Source organism: Nerophis ophidion, linkage group LG03, assembly GCF_033978795.1.
Source record: "Nerophis ophidion isolate RoL-2023_Sa linkage group LG03, RoL_Noph_v1.0, whole genome shotgun sequence".
NCBI lineage: Eukaryota > Metazoa > Chordata > Actinopteri > Syngnathiformes > Syngnathidae > Nerophis > Nerophis ophidion.
Genome location: NC_084613.1, coordinates 28,745,139 through 28,762,819, shown reverse-complemented (window position 1 = coordinate 28,762,819; position 17,681 = coordinate 28,745,139). Strand labels below are relative to the sequence as shown.

General features: G+C 37.4%; 2 protein-coding genes and 1 long non-coding RNA gene across 7 annotated transcripts in view; 2 read left to right on the top strand and 1 right to left on the bottom strand.

Annotated features, from left to right (window-relative positions):
* st8sia2 (ST8 alpha-N-acetyl-neuraminide alpha-2,8-sialyltransferase 2) overlaps positions 1–7,636 on the top strand; it is a 42,600-nt gene extending 34,964 nt beyond the window's left edge. For 3 of the 4 annotated variants that reach the window (XM_061894791.1, XM_061894790.1, XM_061894789.1), the window contains one exon: positions 1,213–7,636. In XM_061894791.1, coding sequence (XP_061750775.1) covers positions 1,213–1,498 — 286 coding nt within the window. In that variant the 3' untranslated portion in view covers positions 1,499–7,636. The remainder of the gene's footprint in view (positions 1–1,212) is intronic. The other variant, XM_061894792.1, reaches the window with a different exon arrangement.
* fam174b (family with sequence similarity 174 member B) lies at positions 6,569–16,605 on the bottom strand. 2 transcript variants are annotated; one of them, XM_061894794.1, is made up of 3 exons: positions 16,003–16,594; positions 11,324–11,455; positions 6,569–8,560 (listed from the first exon to the last, which is right to left on the bottom strand). In XM_061894794.1, exons 1-3 carry the CDS (start codon positions 16,287–16,289, stop codon positions 8,557–8,559), a joined length of 423 nt encoding a protein of 140 aa, XP_061750778.1. In that variant the 5' UTR covers positions 16,290–16,594; the 3' UTR covers positions 6,569–8,556. The 2 variants fall into 2 exon arrangements, with proteins under 2 accessions (XP_061750778.1, XP_061750777.1); XM_061894793.1 differs by lacking the exon at positions 6,569–8,560 and having other exon boundaries at positions 11,305–11,455; positions 16,003–16,605.
* On the top strand, positions 9,892–11,454 carry LOC133549411 (uncharacterized). The gene is made up of 2 exons (XR_009806080.1): positions 9,892–10,489; positions 10,608–11,454. It is a non-coding gene; the product is annotated as an uncharacterized LOC133549411 (long non-coding RNA).
* Positions 16,606–17,681: the final 1,076 nt, after the last annotated feature.

Here is a 17,681-nt window from a genome sequence, read left to right as displayed (position 1 = left end):
TACAAAAAATGTTAAGACGTTATAAAGAAGTTGTGGCAACCTTCCCCCACTTGGTTTCACAGGCCGCCTGCTGCATGCAGCAGGAGCCACCAGTCACACGAAGATGTGTTAAGCTTTCAAAATGATGGCAAAATCAAATAGTATTCCACTCCAATATTGTTCACCCTGTCACCATCTAACAGCAGTGAGGAGAGTGAAATGGAGTGAAAACGATACGATCGGCTGTAAATAATACTAATGTAAATGTGTCAGTGGTTACGGGGTTTTGGTGTTATTGTGCGCTTCGCAGGGTTGTTTTCTGCCGCTGCGGTTTTGGGAGTGTTTGATTTGATATGCAGCCGAACCTGCTTTTTAATTGTCGATATCGTCAACGATCACCTTTGTTTTTATTTTGGGAGCCGTGATTGTGATTAAAATTTGAGTTTAAATATTATAAGAATAAAGACATAATTATACTATAATATGTTTGAATTATTACAAAAAAACTTTGTCGGATTTAGTCTATTGCACTACCTGTTGCTTGGTTGGATGAGTGCATTAGGCCAGTGGTTCTCAACCTTTTTTCGGTGATGTACCCCCTGTGAACATTTTTTTAATTCAAGTACCCCCTAATCAGAGCAAAGCATTTTTGGTTGAAAAAAAGAGATAAAGAAGTAAAATACAGCACTATGTCATCAGTTTCTGATTTATTAAATTGTATAACAGTGCAAAATATTGCTCATTTGTAGTGGTCTTTCTTGAACTATTTGGAAAAATATATATAAAAATACCTAAAAACTTGTTGAAAAATTAACAAGTGATTCAACTATAAATAAAGATTTCTACACATAGAAGTAATCATCAACTTAAAGTGCCCTCTTTAGGGATTTTAATAGAGATCCATCTGCATTCATGAACTTAATTCTAAACATTTCTTCACAAAAAAAGAAATCTATAACATCAATATTTATGGAACATGTCCACAAAAAAATCTAGCTGTCAACACTGAATATTGCATTGTTGTATTTTTTTTCAGTTTATGAACTTACATTCATATTTTCTTGAAGTATTATTCAATAAATATATTTATAAAGGATTTTTGACTTGTTGCTATTTTAAAAAAAACATCTCACATACCCCTTGGCATACCTTCAAGTACCCCCAGGGTTAGGCAAGAAGGCCTTAACACTTTATATTTAATCATTTTTAAATATCACATCTTTGTCTCTTTAGGTACTGGCTGACCAATAACGTCCACATCAAGCGCCCCACCACGGGTCTCCTGATGTACACCATGGCTACCCGTTTCTGTCAGGAAATCCATCTTTACGGCTTCTGGCCATTCCCCCACGACCCGCAGGGCCAAGCGGTAAAGTACCACTACTACGACGCTTTAAAATATGAGTACACCTCTAGCTCCAGTCCCCACACCATGCCTCTGGAGTTCAGGACACTGAGCGCTCTGCACCGACGGGGGGCGCTGCGGCTTCACACTGGGAGCTGCAAAGCAAATAGCTAAGTGGAATATCTCTATGGAAACACTTCCTGGTCTAACCGCACTGACAGCATTCCTTTATACAACTTGGAGTCATGCATTTTCTTTAAAGGCACTGGCATTTTTCAATGTCTGCCTTGTAAAAAGTTGCCAGCACAATTAGCTCCCGCAAGGAGAGTTCATTGTGGCTATTTTTTGGGCTACACATCGAATAGCCGAAATTGGTATTCCAACTTTCACAGGGTTATTAAATTATGTGATCATGTCTTTTTTACCTAAGAGGTGAAGTGTAAAAAAAGGCAGAATGTAGTATTGTACTGAGCCCCATGAGACGTGAAGTGGACACAATGTGGGAGTGTAGCAGCTGTTCACACAGGCTTGTTTGCACAGACGTTGCCAATAGTTAGTCAAGAACACCAGCTCATCCTCTACTGGAGGTTAGAATGTCATTTCTTATAAATGTGTAAAATGTCTATATTCTTAGAAATGTAAAAAAAGATGTTGTCCTCAAATGTGCTTTAAATAAATTCCCCTAAACACTCTTAAAGGGGATGTTTGCCTAGAGGGTGCTAACTTTCATTATATCCCTTCCTCTTTTGACTTGAACACGCCCTACGGAACACATATGGACACAAATTAGCTTTGATTGGTGTCAGCTAAAAGCAATTTAACAAAGTTTAGCCTATAACTTTGGCTATTTTTAAATGCATAGCCTATTGTAACACAAACACGACGGCAAATTGTTAGCTGTTTTTCTTGAATTATTGTTAACTGCATTTTGTTTAACTCGTGCCAAACTTGCTAGCTTACATGCTAAAAATTAAAATAGGAGACATTAACGTCTTTCCCTATTTGACATACCCCAATCGAAACTTATATACATATAATCCCTCTTAAAACAGAGTGATTGTTTTATACTCAGAAAAATAAAAGACTGAGATGTTTTATGGTGCATTCAAACACCGCTGAACAAAGTAGGACACAACTTTCACCATAGATAGTAAATACTAGATTTTATTTGTTAGGCACTTTTAATTTAAATATAACTTAAAGTGCTGCAGCACAAAAACGATATTTAAAACAATAAAAGCCTACAAACCCCGTTTCCATATGAGTTGGGAAATTGTGTTAGATGTAAATATAAACGGAATACAATGATTTGCAAATCCTTTTCAACCCATATTCAATTGTATGCACTACAGAGACAAGATATTTGATGTTCAAACTCATAAACTTTATTTTTTTTGTGTGCAAATGATAATTAACTTAGAATTTCATGGCTACAACACGTGCCAAAGTAGTTGGGAAAGGACATGTTCACCACTGCGTTACATCACCTTTTCTTTTAATAACACTCAATAAACATTTGGGAACTGAAAAAACTAATTGTTGAAGCTCTGAAAGTGGAATTCTTTCCCACTCTTGTTTTATGTAGAGCTTCAGTCGATCAACACTGTCGTATTTTATGCTTCATAATGCGCCACGCATTTTCGATGGGAGACAGGTCTGGACTGCAGGCAGTCCAGGAAGGTACCTGCACTCTTTTACTACGAAGCCACGCTGTTGTAACACTTGTCTTGCTGAAATAAGCAGGGGCGTCTATGATAACGTTGCTTGGATGACAACATATGTTGTTCCAAAACCTGTATGGACCTTTCAGCAATAATGGGGCCTTCACAGATCTGTAAGTTACCCATGCCTTGGGCACTAATACACCCCCATACCATCACACATGCTGGCTTTTGAACTTTGCGCCTATAACAATCCGAATGGTTATTTTTCTCTTTGTTCCGGAGGACACCACGTCCTCTGTTTCCAAATATAATCTGAAATGTGGACTCGTCAGACCACAGAACACCTTTCCACTTTGCAACAGTCCATCTTAGGTGAGCTCGGGACCAGCCAAGCCGGCGGCGTTTCAGGATATAGTTGATAAATGGGTTTGGCTTTGCATAGTAGAGTTTTAACTTGCACTTACAGATGTAGCAACCAACTGTAGTTACTGACAGGGGTTTTATGAAGTGTTCCTGAGCACATGTGGTGATATCTTTTACACACTGATGTCGGTTTTTGATGCAGTACCGCCTGAGGGATCAAAAGTCCGTAATATAATCGCTTACGTGCAGTGATTTCTCCAGATTCTCTGAACTTTTTGATGATTTTACGGACCGTAGATGGTAAAAACCCTAATCTTTGCAATAGCTTGTTGAGAAATGTTGTTCTAAAACTGTTCGAAAATTTGCTTACAAAGTGGTAACCCTCGCCCCATCCTTGTTTGTGAATTACTTGGCATTTCATGGAAGCTGCTTTTATACCCAATCATGGCACCCACCTGTTCCCAATTAGCCTGCACACCTGTGGGATGTTCCATATAAGTGTTTGATGAGCATTGCTCAACTTTATCAGTATTTATTGCCACATTTCCCAACTTCTTTGTCACGTTTTGCTGGCATCAAATTCTTAAGTTAATGATTATTTGCTAAAAAAAAAAAATGTTTATCAGTTTGAACATCAAATATGTTGTCTTTGTAGTATATTCAACTGAGTATGGGTTGAAAATAATTTGCAAATCATTGTATTCCGTTTATATTTACATCTAACACAATTTCCCAACTCATATGGAAACGGGGTTTGTAGAAAGAAACACAAAACATGTAAAATAGGGTTATTTCTAAGTTTGTCCATTATAGTTATTGAAAAAAATAAATTGGTCAAAAAATATCAGCGTGCATAAGTACTGTTTGAGCAAATTCAACAATACGCTATAATGATAAGCGTGATATGAAATGTTCATATTGTTACATACCTATAACAGTAATTGTGAAAATTATAGACACATAATTATATATCTTCCGTTAAACCACTAATGGTAACATAAGTTAGCTGCTGTTGTCCTTGTTATATTTTGTTGGTTTGAAAAATGTAACTTTGAGCAAGTTGCAAACAGCTCCTTTAACTAATAAGTATGTGGATATTGTGGCTATTATAAGCAATATACAATATTTATACAAGTAATCTATAAAGGGAACCATAGTGATAAGGTTAAAAAAAGAATACAATAATTGAGCAAGAAAAAAGTAGCAATTTTACACAAATACTAATATATTGTACATTAATAAATCATTACTAGAATTTTTTTTTTTTTTATACTTTTTTTTTGCATTTCTTTGGGGTAAATAATCATACAGTAATACTTTTGAAATATTACATGAAAACATAGTTTTTAGGGATGCATGTTTTTTTCTTCACACCGATACTGATACTTACTACTTCTTAAGACCGATAACTCATTTATATCTATAATTTCTTTTAATTCAGATTTAAGTGTAATTTGTGCACACCTGAAGGTGCGAAAGACTTATGATTTGTCCTGACAAAAGTTAGTATCTCAAACGATGGCAAAGGGCTGGTTGTCCAACGTTCTCACAGATCTCTTGAGCCCGCGGGTCGTCTCAAACTTTTTGCACTTTTCAAACGCCAGCTTTCAAAAGCGATACTGGTGTTTCAGATGGCTGATAAGGTTTGATGTGTTGAAGCTAAATGTTTTTTTCCCTCGTGGCGGAATGTTTGCGGAACATTTGATTCAAATAGCACGCGGAGAGTTTTTCTCAAAAAGAGTGAAGATGTCCCACACAATCGACGCCATGTTTGTTTACAATGAGCTCAGGGGGAGTGTACGACTGGCCGATTACAGCAATGCAAATAGTAAAAAAAAGTAGCGCTTCACTTGCTCACCATGACCCACTTTATAGCACAGTACAAATAATCTCACCTCTTTAGTAATTTGTACAATTTTTTAATGCCGATATATGTATGGCGTTATCATTCCTCATATCATATTGTGTAGCTCTAATAGGAATGAGCTTTGAGGAAAATAGTTTGTTTTAATAGAATAAAGTTGTTTTAAAATAATGTAATATATTATGAGGAAAAAGTCATAGTATTATGGTAATAAAGGTGTGATTTTGCAAAAATGTTTTTTTTAATCTTACATTTGTTTTCATCGAAGATAAGTCAGAATATTATATAGTATGCCCCAATTACGCTTTATTTTTGGTACAGTAGAAAAAAAAGCAAAATGTTTTGATTTTCCAAAATGAAAGGAAACCTAAAAACTCAAATCCGACTAACAAACTCCTAAAAATATACGCATCTATTTTTGAAAATATCATATTAAAGAAAAATGTTTGTGAGATTTCTTTTTTAAATTAAATACAAACGTGTTAATATTACAATATAGTCAAAATATGACAAGAATAAATGTGTATTTTTTAGTGAGCAATAAGTCAATATTACAAGAATAAATTCCCAAAAGTACATTTTTAAAATTTGTTTTGCTACACTATGACGTAAAATTACGACTCCTGACATTTATTTCCCCTTTTCAGTGTCGTTCTAACACTGCTTTTATATGTTTAGAAATTAGTATTTCTGATTCTTACTTGAAACTTGCAGTCCAAAAAAGGACGTGGAAGAACATAAACTTCTTGTATGTAGCTGTCACTGTAAGAATTAAGCTTAATTATAATGAAGTTCCATCCATCCATGATGGATGGATATAATTGAGTTGTATCGATTTTTTATTATCTTAGGGTTAGCTTTCATTTGTAGGTTCTCTTCAAGTAAAGCACTTTCTTAGCTCATTTTGCAAGGTAATATGTGTGCATAAATGTTAGTAAAATATTCAATTAATGCTGAAGCCTCTGGCGAACCTCCTGTCATGTGACGAGTACGTAGTATGGAAGTGTTGTCACAGGGTGGGCCTGTTGAGTCCCACATTGCCTCAAAGCGCCGCCTATTAAGTTAGGAATAGACATGAACCTTGTTCAAAGGACGTCAACAGTCTGAGGCTGATGAATGACTCTTTGTGGAAAACTACAGTACTCTTAGTGACTTACTGTTGCTTTTTTTCTCTCCATATTGTCCTAATTCCATCCATCTTCTATCGCTTTGTCCTAATTACAGCAAAACATTATGCATGCTTTGCTTTTCTTAAAACACAATGCTTGATAATGAATGTATCTTGTTAATTGACTTTTAAATTGTGCTGTTACGACAAGATGAATGTATTTTGTGAGCCAAAAAAACAAGGTCTTGGAGCAAAAAGCTTTTTATTATTTTCAGAAACATGGAAACTGAAGAGACCTTTGTGGCTGCACGCTGGAAACAATTGGAAATCAAGCAGAAATACATTTCAAAGTCTTCTGTATGGAGGTTAGTTTGTGTCTTCCTTACAAAAGCCTTTTTTTTTTTTTTTACACTGGCTTCATGTAACTTAATTTTTTGCGTTTGAATTTTGTGGAGTGAATTTTTTTGACAATTTATGATGACCGTTTCAATAAATACAAATTTGTGTTCAAAAATGCAATTTGTCAAAATACAATGTTTTAAAATTTAGTATAAAAATTGAGACCCATTTCATGTGACTTCAAACTTAAGGTTTCATTGGCTGGCTCTAAGACAAGATCGATCGCTTCTGTCTTAATTTATCAGAGGTGGGTCTTGAGTTGCACTGAATTTTAGCGCGCAATTGTTTTATTTTACACACAAAATTTTACAGATTTTCTAAACACACAAACTTTACTTAGCTTTTTATTCAATGCAATTGTCGGCGTCATTTGATGTAAAAAATTCAGATTGCAAAATTCAAACGCAAATATTTTCAGTTATATAAAATCAGTGTCCAAAAAAGCTTTTGCGAGTTAACTTCCATAATTTTATCATGAAGAGGCTTAAGTAAATTGGCTGCGCTATTCAAATAACTCACATAATTACAAGGAAAATATTTTACTAGAGGAATTAAACATAGGCATACAGGTGATTTTGTTCAAATGGAAATACAGTATAGATTTCACTAGATGAACAGGGTTTTTTTCCAGTTTCACCAGAACAGGGTTATCTGCATGTACAATAAATTATACATTTCACAATGATACAATACTGGAATAAACAGGAACTGTGTACGCTGTTATCAAATGCATCATAACATATACCAACAAAGAATGTTAAACACCATTCACAAACTTACACATTCTATCCTGTATGTATATTCAAAACTAAACATAAAATGATGCATTTGGAGTTGGATGTATACAGGAACAATGCGAGTGATAGTTTGAATGAAAACAAATATTCATTATTAAAAGATCTTTGCAAAACCTACGCTTTTGGTTTATTGTCCCTCCTTTTTTTTTTAACGTAACTCTTAGTTTTGGTTGGTTTTTGTGGGAAACACATCTGTTGTGTGCTTTATGATTGAGACAATGGGCCTCATTAATGCTCAAAACAAGCACATAACTTAACCTTGCGTTTTACTTTTGTAGCTGTATGTATAAAGGGCGCCGCTGAAGAGGCTGCTGGTTGCATCAGCTCTGGGCTTTTAATGTCTTGTATGTCCTTTTTTGTTTCCCTCTTTTTTTTGTGGACTTTTTTTATCTGCGCTGTCCATCCATTTTCTACCGCTTGTCCCTCTGCAATAAATAAAGTATCCTATCCTATCCTTACTTGAACCACCCTTACATTAAAACGACCAACTGTTGTGACAATGTTCAGTGTTTAAAATCAAACAAGACATGACGTCTTTGAGTTGTCATAACATTCCTTAAATAAGATAAATCACGTTCATAGCAAACAGATTATAGCTTTTTTTTTTTTTTTTTTACACATGTAAGCTGCAGTCGACGTGACAGAAAATTAGAAATATATAACGCATAGTAAAAAAATATAGGCCGACCCCATCTGTTGTAACAGAGAGCCTTAGACAGTATATATTCACAAAATACTTGTTAATAGACATTTGGTATGAAAGTTCAAATTAAGGGCTTGCACAATTCTTGCATGTGATGCCATGCAGTGGCTCTATTAAAAAGAACACCCATCGAGTACAAGTCGACAACAAGAAGTTCAACATTTTGTTGTGATTCATCCCCAACTAGCCTGACAGGCGAGTGGCATTTGAGGAAGCTACTTAGGAAACTACTGTGGTTGATGCTGGTTAATGTCCCTGGAAGACTCGGTGGACATAAAATAAGCTGACGTCCATTTAGTTGATCCAGGTGGACAAATATTGGTCCATGGTGGATTCACCTGCAAAGACAAAACGGCTGTTACTGGCTTTATTTATATACCTTAAGGTAGAAGCATGCAAGTGCTACAGTAGCTTAGTGGATGGCAGGTAAATAACAGGACGCCGTAGCTCCCCTCAAGGAAGCGAACAATTGAAAGGACGGAAGGGTGAAACCTTGTGTCAACATCGCTGTTTCTTTACAACATGTACTATTGTCTATCTAGACATTTACTGGGTTTGAAAATATCCACTTAAGTGCGTCCACTCTCGCGGTCAAAACAAAGTCAGTCGTCACTTTAGCAAATTGAGGTTAATAAAACTTCTTGCAACCTGGAAGGAAGGAAATCCATAGTAAATAAATTAAAAGGGCCATACTTAATGTACAAAAATAAAATGTTTTTCTCTGTTTGTTCATTTTAATAGTATGGCTGGCTAGATAGGATGCTGTACAGCAGTGCTTCTCAACTGGGGGTACGTGTACCCCTGGGGGTACTTGAAGGTATGCCAAGGGGTACGTGAGATTTTTTTTATATATTCTAAAAATAGCAACAATTCAAAAATCCTTTATAAATATATTTATTGAATAATGCTTTAACAAAATATGAATGTAAGTTCATAAACTGTGAACAAAAAAATACAACAATGCAATATTCAGTGTTGACAGCTAGATATTTTTATGGACATGTTCCATAAATATTGATGATAAAGGTTTCTTTTTTGTGGAGAAATGTTTATAATTAAGTTCATGAATCCAGATGGATCTCTATTACAATCCCCAAAGAGGGCACTTTAAGTTGATGATTACTTCTATGTGTAGAAATCTTTATGTATAACTGAATCACTTGTTTATTTTTCAACAAGTTTTTAGTTATTTTTATATCTTTTCTTCCCCAAATAGTTCAAGAAAGACCACTACAAACGAGCAATAATTTACACTGTTATACAATTTAATAAATCAGAAACTGATGACATAGAGCTTTATTTTCCTTCTTTATCTTTGATTTTAAACCAAAAATGTGTTGCTCTGATTAGGGGGTACTTGAATAAAAAAAATATTCACAGGGGGTACATCACTGAAAAAAGGTTGAGAACCACTGCTGTACAGCACTGTGTATGGCCCAATCAGCAAAGGGTCCCCACCCCTGGTTTAACCAGTAGCTCAAGGGGGTCATATTATGATTTTTTCCCCCCCACATTTAAAACACGCCCTTTTGGTTTACAAAACAAAATGGCAGTCTTTGTTTGACATTTTGCATTGATTATGTTTTACAGACCATCTTCAAACTGCTTACTGATAGTCTCATCAGCATGCGGCATTTTGTGGGCGGTCTTATTTACGCGCCCCCACTTCGACTGCGTCTTCTCCCCATCATCTTTGTTTTATGTTTATGTTTTGTGCTGCTATTGTGGTCCTAGTGACAGATGTTCAAACTGTACACTACACCTCTGCAACAGCGGAGGATACAAGTGCATTTATTTTTCCAAGATGGCGTCACTATGAAGGCTGCTGGTTGGAGAGCTCTGAGCTCTTGTGTATCCTCATTTTGTCTTCTTGAGGTTTCCCCCTAGTTTTAATGTGATTTTTGACTTTTGGGACTGCACAACAAAAGGTGGCAGTTGCATGACGTGACTTCTGCGATGCTTTTTTGTGACGTTTTGGATCTGCCGGGGTAGCCTTTTGGCAATGGCCTTGTTTGCACCGGAGACCAGCTGCTGGATCTCTGCGCATGTGGAGAGACCGGAAGAGATGCGGAGGCAACGACAGTCTCCACTTCGGTATCCCTTGGCAAATTGTCGCTCATTCGCGAGGCCTGGACATTGGCCAAGAGCTAGTGGGCAACCTAGAACTGAGTCGGCTCTCTTGGTCGCTTTTTTGAGTCCGTAGCGGTCCCTAGCCGTGCTGCTCCTTTCCCCAGCAGACGATGGTGTGGAGCACTGCAAAGGCCACGGTATGTATGTGGATGTGGAAATTATGTTTTTAGTTTTGTTGTTTATGCACGGTGCAATCGTGTGTAGGCAACATGTTATTTATTGCTAATTTTTTGTTTTGTTGTTTTATTTTTGTAGCTGAATGTAGAAATGGTGTCGCTGAAGTGGTAGCTGGTTGCATCAGGTCTGTGCTCTTTTATTGTATGTCCTTTTCTGTTTTCCTCTGTGTTTTTTTTTTTTCTTTAATTAATTTTGGTGGACTTTTTGTTTCTGCACTGCAACAAAATATTTTCCTATTGTGGGATAAATACAATCCATCCTGTCCTATATCTCAAGGCACTACCCATACCAAGAAGGTCTACGATGAGCAAGCGCTTTGGCTACAGAGGCAAGGGAAACAACAGACTGGCAGTGTATGAGGCAGAGGGTAGAGAGAGAAATGAATTGTAAAGTGAATTATATTTATATAGCACTTTTCTCTAAAGACACAAAGCGCTTTACATTTAAACCAGTATGGGGGAAAATAAGGAAACAGACAATACGGAAAAGAGTCTGTACAGATTAGCTTCGCCTTCAGTAGGACCATCCTTAACCATGGTTGTTGTTTTTAGGTTTCACAGCAATTTAACTTAGTTTTATGCTTGTGTGGCAATCACAATTTCTTAAAATATTTAATTGTGTTTTTTTCCAGCGATGTTTGACAACTGAAACAGATTATCTATACAAGGACGTATGTATAGCAATACCAACGAACAACGCCAACAACACTTGTAATTAATTGTATGTTTCGGGGATTTTTACATTGCTGATTAATTATTTGATGTAAATAATGTGCTCATTTGTTCAGAACAAACCTGTAATTGACATCAAATAGAGTGGAATCGTCTTCGTCGTCATTCTCGTCGTTGAGCGGGGCCATCTCTACTCTCTCAGCTGGTGTCGTGATAATGTCATACTTTCGGGTTTTCCGGATTCTTCTCCCAGATCTCACCACAAAAAACAAACAAACAGGGTTAGTTACAAATGATTGCGCGGAACAAAAACTACCTCATGACTACTAGAAAGCGGAATTGTACTTTTTGGGGGGAATTTTACCTATCGTTTACAATTTTTAGTAGGACAAGAACACACTTTCCTTTTTTTAAGGCATTCTAATTTGTAATATACTGCAAGTACAAGGAGGCTAACAATGCAGCTGAGGGAGTACACTATTACACCCATAAAACCTTAAATTAAAAAAACATCCAAAAACTGTTAATGCACCATTTACATCTCGTGACCTGAATATTAACCAAGTATTTGCAATATCATCATTACAAGTGCTAACGCAGACAAACAACTTTTAGTGGTGCCGTAATCACAGAGCACTCACTAGCTAATACTGCTATGTTGACATATTGAGCTGGTGAGCAGCTGCATCGCCTATGAGTTGGTGAAAGTTAATTTTAGAATATAAATAATGCCTCTCACTTGCATAGTACATTATTGTCATAAAAAGAGCAGTTGGTCAATTTTGACATTCTACTTTGACTCTGAGATTGCGAGACAGACACAAAAAAACACTTGTTTGCGGCACTTTTTTTTGGCGTGAGGATTATGATTAAGTCTTCATCTAAATGGGAAGCTATGAACATTCCATCAGTCGGCATCCTGGTGAGAGCAGACATTGTGCAGAAAGTTATTGTTTTATTAAGTTCATAGTTTGTATTTCTTGTTTAGCACTTAGCGATATTACCATTGCTAGTGGTTCACTGAAGCTGGATCGGTTTAGCAAACAACTTCTAAAACATGTGAATCATCATCCTTATATTCGGGCTAAAAAATATATGGTTCTGGATCATCATTGGTCCCAAAGTAGTCTATTTTGTCTCTAATGAAGTCTTGTCATGATTAATAGATGTTATTGTTGAAAGAAAAGCAAATGCTGTGATGTGTCCGTGAAATAATACATCGCCACACACTTAAAATGAGCAAAATACGTAAATATCACGTTATCATGACTGTGCCTGTTACGACAAATACTTACAGCACATACAGTCAAGATAAGTATTCGAACACCCTGCTATTTTGCAAGTTCTTCCACTTAGAAATCATGGAGGGGTCTGAAATTTTCACGGTAGGTGCATGTCTATCTACTCCATGAGATAAACTCAAAAGAAAAATCCAGAAATCACAATCAAGGATTTTTTAACAATTAATTTGTGTGATACAGCTGAAAATAAGTATTTGAATACCAGTCTATCAGCTAGAATTCTGACCCTCAATGACCTGTTAGTCCGCCTTTAAAAGTCCTTCTCCACTCCACTGTATTATCCTGAATCAGATGCACCTGTGTAAAGTCGTTAGCTGCATAAAGACACCTGTCCACCCCATACAATTAGACCCAAACATTCAGCATGGCTAAGAGCAAAGAGCTGTCCAAAGACACCAGAGACAAAATTGTACAACTCCACGAGGATGGAAAGGGCTACGTAGAAATTTCCAAGCAGCTTAGTGAAAAAAGGTCCACTGTTGGAGCAATCATAAGAAAATGGAAGTAGCTAAACATGACGGTCAATCTCAATTGGAGTGAAGCCCCATGCAAGATATCCCCTTGTGGGGTCTCAATGATGCTAAGAAAGGTGAGGAATCAGCCCAGGACTACACGGCAGGACTTGGTCATTGACCTGAAAAGAGCTGGAACGACTGTTTCCATGGTCACTGTTGGTAATACACTAAGACGTCATGGTTTGAAATCATGCATGGCACGGAAGGTTCCCCTGCTTAAACCAGCACATGTTAAGGCCCGTCTTAAGTTTGCCAATGATCATTTGGATGATCCAGAGGAGTCATGGGAGAAAGTTTTGTGGACAGATTAGACCAAAATAGACCTTTTTCCACTATGCGTGTTTGGAGGAAGAAGAATGATGTGTACCATCCCAAGAACACCATCCTACTGTGAAGCATGGGAGTGGTAGCATCATGCTTTGGGGGTGTTTTTCTGCTCATGGGACAGGACGACTGTACTGTATTAAGGAGAGGATGACTGCAGCCACGTATTGTGAGATTTTGGCCAAAAACCTTCTTCCCTCAGACAGATCATTGAAGATGAGTCGTGGCTGGATCTTCCAACATGACAATGACCCAAAGCACACAGCCAGGAAAACCGAGAAGTGGCTTTGTAAGAACCATATCAAGGTTCTGGAGTGGCCTAGCCGCTCTCCAGACCTAAATCCAAATGAAAATCTTTGGATGGAGCTGAAAGTCTTTGTTACTAAGCGACAGCCCAGAAAGCTGACTGATCTAGAGAAGATCTGTGTGGAGGAGTGGGCCAAAATCCCTCCTGCAGTCTGTGCAAACCTGGTGAAGAACTACAGGAAACGTTTGACCTCTGTAATTGCAAACAAAGGCTACTCTACCAAATATTAATGTTGGTGTTCAAACACTTATTTTCAGCTGTATCACACAAAATAATTGTTAAAAAAAATCATAGATTGTGATTATTGGATTTTTCTTTTTAGGTTATTTCTCATACAGTGGACATGCACCTAATGTGAAAATTTCAGACCCCTGCATGATTTCTAAGTGGGAGAACTTGCAAAATAGCAGGGTGTTCAAATACTTATTTTCTTGACTGTATATAAAACATGGATGGAGGCTTTTTTGGACATTTTTAAAGCTCTTTATAGGTGGAACAGAGCGGCTCCCATTGGCTCCCTTTTTAGCTGACTTTTGCTAGCATTTATTCATAAGTTAGAATGCATTAAAAAAGATGTGTGCATAAAGATTGTGAATGATAGGCAACATTCCAAAAAAAAGGGCAGTTCTGCTTTGAATACTACATGCAAAAGATTACAATGTTCAGTAAAAAGATGCATACCGTATTGCCTTGAATTGCCGCAGGGCATATAGTATGCACCTGCCTTGAATTACTGCCGGGTCAAACTCGCTTCCCAAAATAATTAGCGCATGCTTAGTACAGGGTTTCCCACAGGTCAGGCATCGATTTGTGGTGGTGTAGTCGGGGGGCGGGGGGTTGGGGGGGAGGCGGCGGCGGCGATGACCAAGAAGAACGCGGAGTTGGAATATAATTACAACACTTTATGTGCATATTTATATAATATTTACATATTTATATAATATGTAACTACAAGCTCCATTCACAGACAGAGTCCCATTGCTTTTATGAGCGGTCGAGCGAGTCAAAAGCTGGGGAAAAAAAAAAAAATATATATATATATATTTATTTTTTTTTCCTATTTTTTTTATTTGTGGCGGCCGTAATTCTTTCGTGGCGGGCCGCCACAAATAAATGAATGTGTGGGAAACCCTGCTTAGTATTACCGCATGGTCAAACTCGTGACGTCACGAGTGACACTTCCCCTGTCATCATTTTCAAAATGGAGGAGGCTGATTTCAATACCGGTAATTTGAAATCGCATAAAGGGAAGACGATTAAGAGCTATTCAGTAGGATTTAAGGTCCAAGCTTACATCACACTTTAATTTTTACTGCATACCTTTGGTAAGTGCCGGAGTGAGAAGAGGTTTTCAAATAATTAGCGCATGCTTACTTTTACCACATGCCTTTGTTAAGCGCAGGAGTGAGAAGAGGTTTTAAATGAATTAGCGCCCCAGCGGCAATTCAAGGAAATACGGTAGACCAGTGGTTCTCAAATGGGGGTACGCGTACCCCTGGGGGTACTTGAAGGTATGCCAAGAGGTACGTGCGATTTTTAAAAAATATTCTAAAAATAGCAACAATTAAAAAAATCCTTTATAAATATATTTTTTTAATAATACTTAAAATATGAACGTAAGTTCATAAACTGTGAAAAGAAATGCAACAATGCAATTTTCAGTGTTGACAGCTAGATTTTTTTGAGGACATGTTCCATACATATTGATGTTAAACATTTCTTTTTTTGTGAAAATGTTTAGAATTAAGTTCATGAATCCAGATGGATCCCTATTACAATCCCCAAAGAGGGCACTTTAAGTTGATTACTTCTATGTGTAGAAATCTTTATATATAATTGAATCACTTGTTTATTTTTCAACAAGTTTTTAGTTATTTTCATATCTTTTTTTCAAAATAGTTCAAGAAAGACCACTACAAATGAGTAATATTTTGCACTGCTATACAATTAAATAAATCAGAAACTGATGACACAGTGCTGTATTTTACATTATCTCTTTTTTTCAACCAAAAATGCTTTGCTCTGATTAGGGGGTACTTGAATTATAAAAATGTTCACAGGGGGTACATCACTGAAAAAAGGTTGCGAACCACTGCGGTAGATAAAAATAGCAGAAATATGCTAAGTCATGTTATGATTCATTAAGCTTGATGACATATTATGAATAGACCCTGACATTTCATCTTCGCCCCAATAAGATCACATGGAGTCAACACTATCACATGCTTGTAATTGATTCATCTGCTATGAATCTGGGGCTTCACACAAACGAGAAAGGAGGAACAACATAATAATAATAATAATAATAATGAGAAGAAAAGAGACATCGATTATTGACCATGTGTTCTAGCTTACCTGACCACTTTGACGAGCAGGCAGGTGATGAGAGCAGCTGTCAACACGCAGGTGAGAATGACGACCACTTTGAGAGTGGGCAGATGCGTCATGAGTGTCGACATTCGGGTTCCGACGGCTGCGTGGGTGGCATTGTCGTTGTCGCTCTGGTCGTCCTTGCGGATGACGGCTGCTGATGATGTTGCGTTTAACGGCGTGGCGGGAGAAGACAATGTCCGGGGTTCGCCGCCGACACTCCAAAACGCCGCCACCAGAATAAAAGTTAAAGCAAAGTAAAAAGTCGCCATGTCATGTGTTCGCCGACGTGATTGAGGCGACTATTTCGGCGAAGTAACGCAAACGCGACGACAGCTGTCACATTATAGACAGGGAATTTCCTATTCAACTTGAAAGAAACTGCACGACCATAGTCATCCGGACTCGTACGACATGAAAATTAACGTCCCGATTGTAAATACCGTTGGATTCCAATATGTTGTCCTCTTGAGGTTCGCTGAAGTTGTACCTTCGTGATTGCATGAGTGATTATTTGGGATAATCCAACACCCACCTACGCCTCCTCCGCCGGTAGAGCTCAGCCTTAGGACCGCCCACTTTTCCTGGTTGGTGACTGGCGCCTCCACGAAACCTCGGAATTGTCACGATCTCCTCACCGCTGTCATCAGTTTGACGTCACCATCTGAGAGAAAAGATAATGGTTGTTGTGTGACCGCGTTAAATTCATTGCTAACATTTTTTTATTCAATTAGTACAACTGCCACCAACAGTTTGCAAAGATAATTATTCACAGTTTAAAAGGTAGACATGTAACGATATGCCATAGCACGGTGGTTTTCAAATGGGGGTACGAGTACCCCTGGGGGTACTTTAAGGCAGTGGTCCCCAACCACCGGGCCGCGGCCCGTTCCTGGGCCATGGCTCGATTGGCACCGGGCCACAGAAGAATTTTTAATTAATTTTAATTATTTTTTAATAAAAAAACAAACAAACAAAAAACATGTTTTTAAATTTTTATTTAAACAACAAAAAAAAACACAAGATACACTTACAATTAGTGCACCCACCCAAAAAAAAATTATATTTTTTTATGACAAAAACCTCCCTTTTTCATGACAAGGGGAAAGAGAGAAAAAAAAAAAAGGTCCCCCGCCGGGCCGCGGGACAAATTATCAAGCGTTGACCGGTCCGCAGCTACAAAAAGGTTGGGGACCACTGCTTTAAGGTATGCCAAGGGGTACGTGAGATTTTTTAAAAATATTCTAAAAATAGCAACAATTCAAAAATCCACCCATCCATCCATTTTCTACCGCTTATTCCCTTTCGGGGTCGCGGGGGGCACTGGCGCCTATCTCAGCTACAATCGGGCGGAAGGCGAATCCTTTATAAATATATTTATTGAATAATACTTAAACTAAATGTGAACGTAAGTTCATAAACTGTGAAAAGAAATGCAACAATGCAATATTCAGTGTTGACAGCTGGATTTTTTGTGGACATGTTCTATAAATATTGATGTTAAATATTTCTTTTTTTGTGAAGAAATGTTTAGAACTACATTGATTAATCCAGATGGATCTCTATTATGATCCCCAAAGAGGGCACATTAAGTTGATGATTACTTTTATGTGTAGAAATCTTTATTTATAATTGAATCACTTGTTTATTTTTCAACAAGGTTT

Bases quoted from the DNA above. Each gene is read 5' to 3' on its own strand.
- fam174b (XM_061894793.1), bottom strand. From the start codon at position 16,289: ATGGCGACTTTTTACTTTGCTTTAACTTTTATTCTGGTGGCGGCGTTT. The intron at 11,456-16,002 runs GTAAGCTAGAAC...TTTTGTGGTGAG, and splicing joins CTGCTCGTCAAAGTGGTCAG to ATCTGGGAGAAGAATCCGGA.